The 6,000-nt window shown below is 45.4% G+C and overlaps 1 protein-coding gene across 1 annotated transcript in view; it reads right to left on the bottom strand.

Annotated features, from left to right (window-relative positions):
• Positions 1 to 1,094: 1,094 nt before the first annotated feature.
• The window catches only part of dcaf7 (ddb1 and cul4 associated factor 7), a 28,754-nt gene continuing 23,848 nt past the window's right edge, over positions 1,095 to 6,000 (bottom strand). Inside the window, exons 4-7 of the mRNA XM_060902097.1 lie at positions 3,111 to 3,229; positions 2,811 to 3,020; positions 2,591 to 2,708; positions 1,095 to 1,338 (exon numbers count right to left, since the gene is read on the bottom strand). Coding sequence (XP_060758080.1) covers positions 1,166 to 1,338; positions 2,591 to 2,708; positions 2,811 to 3,020; positions 3,111 to 3,229 — 620 coding nt within the window. The 3' untranslated portion in view covers positions 1,095 to 1,165. The remainder of the gene's footprint in view (positions 1,339 to 2,590; positions 2,709 to 2,810; positions 3,021 to 3,110; positions 3,230 to 6,000) is intronic.

Raw genomic sequence — 6,000 nt, 5'->3', positions numbered from 1 at the left:
AAAAAAAAAAGGGGGGGGGGGGGGGGAGGAGAGTGACCTTCTAAAAGGGGGGGGGGGGGACAAAAAACCCAAAGTCCAGTTTGAAAAGTGATTCGAATGTGGTGTCCTTTAATAAAAAAACACTCAAATATGAAAAACGTGACATTTCTTCTTTCCTTCGTGCTCTTCCAGCAACCAGTGCTGCTTCTGGAACCTCTTTAAAATCAACGAGTTCAACTTCAGCACTAAACACGACTCGCAACAACAGAGACCTGTGGAAATGATATGGATACTGATGATTGTGTTTGCCATGACAACAAACTTTGAGGAGGAAGAAAACCATATTTCGCTCACTGTACATAATTCTATAGCGTCTGTTTCTCGTGCGTACGGTCAAACTGCGGTTTCATTCGGTGAAAATGCACCATCTTTAGAAAACGTTTGAGCATCAGCACCATGTTGGCCAAAACATGGCGATTATAAAATAAAACCATAACCTTAGCAGAGGTCCGTACAGTCAGGACATGTGCTTGGTAGTAAATTTTAATCAATCGATCGATCGATCGGAGAACCTTGAACACACACTGCACTTTAATTTATTTCCCCAAGTGTCACTGCGGTTTCGTTTTTATTTTAAGCTGATTTAAGAAAGCTTCATTCGGAGCGAAAATCAGTGCTGCTGCTTGGTAACTAGTCTTCATTTTCTACTTGAAATGCAGGATGCATTACACTAAGCAACATCTTTATTAAAAAAAACAAACAAAATAAAAAACAAAACAACACCCTCTGGTCTCTGAATGCAGAAATATCTACACACGTCATCGCAGAACAACTACACTGCAAACCAAAGAGAGGATCTGAACGGCTCTAACACAAACAGATCAACACATCAAGACGTACAAATGAAACACACACACACACTCTCTCATGTATGCACCTATAAACACGTACACACACACACACACACACAACCCCATTATCCTGTCCATTAGCCGAGTCCTCCTGCCATCTCCACGCCTTTGCAGCAGCACAGAAACCAGACCCCCGGCTCCAGCTCCGGCTGCGGCTCCGTTGTCGTGGCTCTCGCTGGGGGGGGGGGGACTGGGTGCACCTGCTCTCGCTCTCGGTGGTGGTGGTGTTGGTGGGAGAGCCGGGGTCAGCAGCAGCGGCGGCCTCGGCGGCGCTGTTAAACACGCAGGATCTCCAGGCAGTTGTTGTAGCAGATGGCGATCCAGTCCGGCTGAGTCGAGGCCCACTGCACGTTGTTGATCTCGCCCTCGGCTGTGTAGGCCAGGATCGGGTCCTCGATGGCACGCGGCATCTGCTGGATGTCCCAGATCAGCGCCTGGTGATCGTCCGCTACATGGGGAGGGAGAAGGGGGGGGACAGACAGAGAGAGAAAGAAAGGGGGGGGGGGGGGGGGGGGACACAGAGGGAGAGAGAGCACAAAAGACAGAAAGAAAGGGGAAGAGAGAGAGAGAGAGAGAGAGAGAGAGAGGGGAAAAAGGGGAACAGAAAAGAGAGAGGAAGGGGGGAGGGAACACAGAGCAAGAGAGAGCACAAGAGACAGGAAGAAAGGGGAACAGAGAGGGAGAGGAAAGGGAGGGAACAGAAGGGAGAGAGAGGGAAGCAGAGGGAGAGCACAAAGAGAGGGAGGAAAAGCAAAGAGGGGAACAGGGAGAAAAGAGAAAAACAGGGAGAACAGAGAGAGAGAGAGAGGGGGGGAGAGCAAAGAGAGAGAAAGAAAGAAAGAGAGAGAGGTGAGGATACATACAAAACCCCAGTAATACGGATGATAACTCAGCAGCCACGTAAACACCTGCAACCCTGTGCACATGTTTGGTTCGCCTTCACACAGCGAGGAGCTCATGACCTTTTACAGACGGGAGAAACGCACCCACATTCACTCAGTACACACACACACACACACACACCTCTATCTGATCGCCTTCATATAAATAGTACATTCAGACTGTAAAAAAAAAACGGGTGTGTATGAAAATTATTGTTTTAAAAGTAAATAAAAAAAAAGTTTTAAAACAGCTCTTAAATAAAACGGTCGAGTGATTTGAGGAAACCCACCACACCGAGCTGCAAAAACAAATAAACTGGACGCTTTCTGCAGCCTCATTTTTGCAATTATATTTTTCCTTTTTAAATAAATTTCAAATATAATTTTTTTCTACAATTGTTTATTCCTAAGTAACATGTACATTTCTGTAATTTCTACATTTTGATAAATAAACAGGATGGATGGTGTACTATAAAATCACGGGGGGGGGGGGGGGCACACATGTATCCTATTTATTTATAAAAACAATTTACAAAAAACAGTAATAAAAAAAAAAATACAACTTAAATAAGGTTTATTTTTCTTATTTTAATAATTATTTTTACTACATATGGTATTAATTTTTTAAATTTCCAAAATGTGATTTATAAATGTTCATTATCTGCAAAAATGTTGAACAATTTAATTACTTCATTGTTTTTCTGTTTAAATAGTTCCACTACACACTTTTTACCTGCTGTCTGTAAATTCCTCATTACTGTTATTCATACCTCACATGTACACAGTGTGTGTGTGTGTGTGTATGTGTGTGTTAGTTACCTGCAGTACAGATGTGGCAGGACGAATGAGGGGCCCAGGCGATTCCGTTTACGCAGGCGCGGTGGTTGTTGAGTCGAGCCACAGGTGTGCACGGCACACGCACATCCAGAATGACCACCTGAGAGAGAACGAACACACACACACAGCAGCCGAGTTAACGCTGTCCACACACCAACTCTTCGTCTGCCATAAACCCCACCCCGAGCTTGCCCGAGGTTACCTCCATGCCGTCCATCGCCATGGTAGCCAGGTAGTTGGGGTCCTGTTTGTTCCAGCAGAGGCGGAGCAGTGGGTGGTGCTGAGGATCCTCGTAGATGATGGTGCTGTGCTCCAGATGACGGAGGTCAAACATGCGCACTGAGCCGTCTGCTCCGACCGACGCGAACATGTCGCGCCCTCCACCTGCACGGCTGAACGCGATGTCGTATACCTGCACATCACACACACAAGTATATGCACACGAAAATACAGCCACAGCTGTGGAGTCCTGTATCCTGACACCATGGAGGTTGCGTCTCACCTCTTTATCGTGGGCGATGAGTTGGGTCTTGACGTGTCCTGACACCTGGTTGACTCTCCCCAGCACCTGTCCTGTCTCCAAGCCCCAGATCGTGCAAGTGGTGTCGATACTAGAGGTGCCTGAAGGGCCACAAAGATAAACATCCAGTAAATGCGAGTGAGGATTCCACGCACTATCGAAGAAATGCTATTCGCACTGATGGTGGAGAACAAATACAACAGGACGGTGGCTGAGGACAGGGCGGTGCATGTATAAAGAGAAGTTGTGTTTAAAAAATATTTAATATACGATGACACGCGTATGACGGCGGGGGGGGGGGGGGGGGGGGGGGGTATATTCTGAGAAGAGAAACAAAAAACCCTCAGCATTTCCGATACTAAAGTGGCAAATTTAAGAAATTCCTGAGACAGCAATCACGTGCTTCCTGACTGCAGTGCATTCTGGGAAATGTAGTTACATCTTTTGGTGCTTTCTTCTTTTATAGTGTGTGATCAAGGAGGAAAGACTGCGTTTCTTTTAACTCTCACGAAGAGTTCATATGGGGAAGCCATGGCCTAATGGTTAGAGAAGGTGCTTTGGACCAAAAGGTTGCTGGTTTGATTCCCTGGACCAGCACGAATGCCTGAAGTGCCCTTGAGCAAGGCGCCTAACCGCTCTCCAGGCTGCTCTGGGTATGTTGTATATCTGCTGAACGTAATGAAATGCTAATATACTTCAGGAAAGCTAAAACTAACAGTGAAAAAAAAAAAAATTTGTTAACAGAAATAAAAATGACCATAAACAACAGCCAAAAAAAAAAAACCTACAGTTAACAATGCAACATGAACTAAAATGAAATAGAATTGCAGGTAAAATCTGCTCCGTGTTCCCTTCAAGACAGTAACAGATTAGGGATGTTAACCGATGACCGTTTGACTGGTGGTTGACCGAATCAACATTAACCGGTTAAATTTTTTTTGGTTGTCGGTTAAAAAAAAAAAAAAAATCAATCGTTTTGAAGCTGCCAATTTTGGAGCGGAGAACCTGGAATTCTGTGTTGTAAACGCTTGGGGCGTGCCATGCGGTGTAAGGACGACAGCTGACAAATCAGAAAACACCCATTCAGTCGTGTCCCGCCCTCCCGCCCCAGTTGAAAACAGCTGCCACTCGGCGAAAGAAAAGTCTCAGTGTTGGATTACATTTATGTCTGTGAGCCAAGTCGGTGATGGCTTCAGAGCAACTTCAATACCATGCAGTAATGGCGTGTTGATATTGGTAACGGCGTTATAACGATTGTAGCTAATTAATTAGATTACCCGGCGTTATAACAGCCTTTATTTTAACGCCGTTATTCCCATCACTGAATGTTATGTACTTCTTCTAGCACTTGACTTTATTTTCAGCGCCATCACGGCCAACTGAAACCGTCTCTAAGCTGGAGTCATTTGTCCTCCGCTCCAATACAAACCCCTCGACATCAGTGCCGCGCTTGACTAAATGTTTCGCGCTGTAGAAAAGGTAATGTGAGTGGAGGGCAGCGACTGGGACTGAATGTGCGGATGCTCGCGGTTAGATTTACAATAGATTCTAATAATTCCAATTCTAGAATTTTAAACTCGTAGGTTAACCGACTTTAACCGGCTAATGAGGCTCGGTGGTCGGTCAAGATTTTTTTTAGTTTTCGCCATCCCTATAACAGACATTCCTATAGGTGGCAGTAATGTAATGCCGGCTGCCATAAACCTCCAAAGAAGAGGCTGCTTCTTGAAAATACAAGAGTGCTCTGAGTGCACAGTATCCCCTGCTGGCAACTCGGCCATAACTCTGGTAAAATGCGACTGAACTGAAAGAAATTGCAATATGCGTATTACCAACATACAACAAAGAACCCTGCCAAGTTTCATGAAATTCCTCCAAAAATTGAGAGTTGATTTCAGAAGGTGAGTATCCTTCCCCGGGACGGACGGACGGACGGACATCGCCACAACATAATCCCCCTTCAGGCCTTTCGGCCAGAAAGCAAGCACACCTTGATGAAATTGCCAAAGTACAAGTTCGTTAATAAATCAAGGGCGTAACTCTGGGAAACGCTGCCCAAATTAAACGAAATTTCAATAGGCGTATAACTGTCATATAACAAAACCTTTTGCCAAGTTTGGTGAAATTCCTCCACAAATTATGAGAGGAGTTGATTTCAGAAGAACTTCCACCCTCATGAAACTCATCTCATCTCATTATCTGTAGCCGCTTTATCCTTCTACAGGGTCGCAGGCAAGCTGGAGCCTATCCCAGCTGACTACGGGCGAAAGGCGGGGTACACCCTGGACAAGTCGCCAGGTCATCACAGGGCCGACACATAGACACAGACAACCATTCACACTCACATTCACACCTACGCTCAATTTAGAGTCACCAGTTAACCTAACCTGCATGTCTTTGGACTGTGGGGGAAACCGGAGCACCCGGAGGAAACCCACGCGGACACGGGGAGAACATGCAAACTCCGCACAGAAAGGCCCTCGCCGGCCACGGGGCTCGAACCCAGGACCTTCTTGCTGTGAGGCGACAGCGCTAACCACTACACCACCGTGCCGCCCCCCCCCCCTCATGAAACTGTCAAAGTTATTTAATCAAGAGTCAAAACTCTGGGAAAATTTTCTCAAACAAAATTAAATCGCAATCCGCGTATTACCGTCATATAAAAAGGCCTTTTGCCAAGCTTCGAGAAATTCATCCAAAAATACTGAGAGGAGTTGATGTCAGAAGAAAAACAGCTTCATGAAATTGTGACAGTACAAGGTTGTTAAAGGAGAACTGAAGGCAAATTTATCATCAAAATTCTATTTCTCATTTTATTAAATATCGGAATGCATTTTTGATCGCTATTTTGTCACTGCTACAGCAAGTTATG

The sequence above is a fragment of the Neoarius graeffei genome, chromosome 20 (genome assembly GCF_027579695.1).
Source record: "Neoarius graeffei isolate fNeoGra1 chromosome 20, fNeoGra1.pri, whole genome shotgun sequence".
Classification (NCBI taxonomy): domain Eukaryota; kingdom Metazoa; phylum Chordata; class Actinopteri; order Siluriformes; family Ariidae; genus Neoarius; species Neoarius graeffei.
Note: the sequence above shows the minus strand (reverse complement) of the source record. Positions and strands in the feature narration are given on the sequence as shown.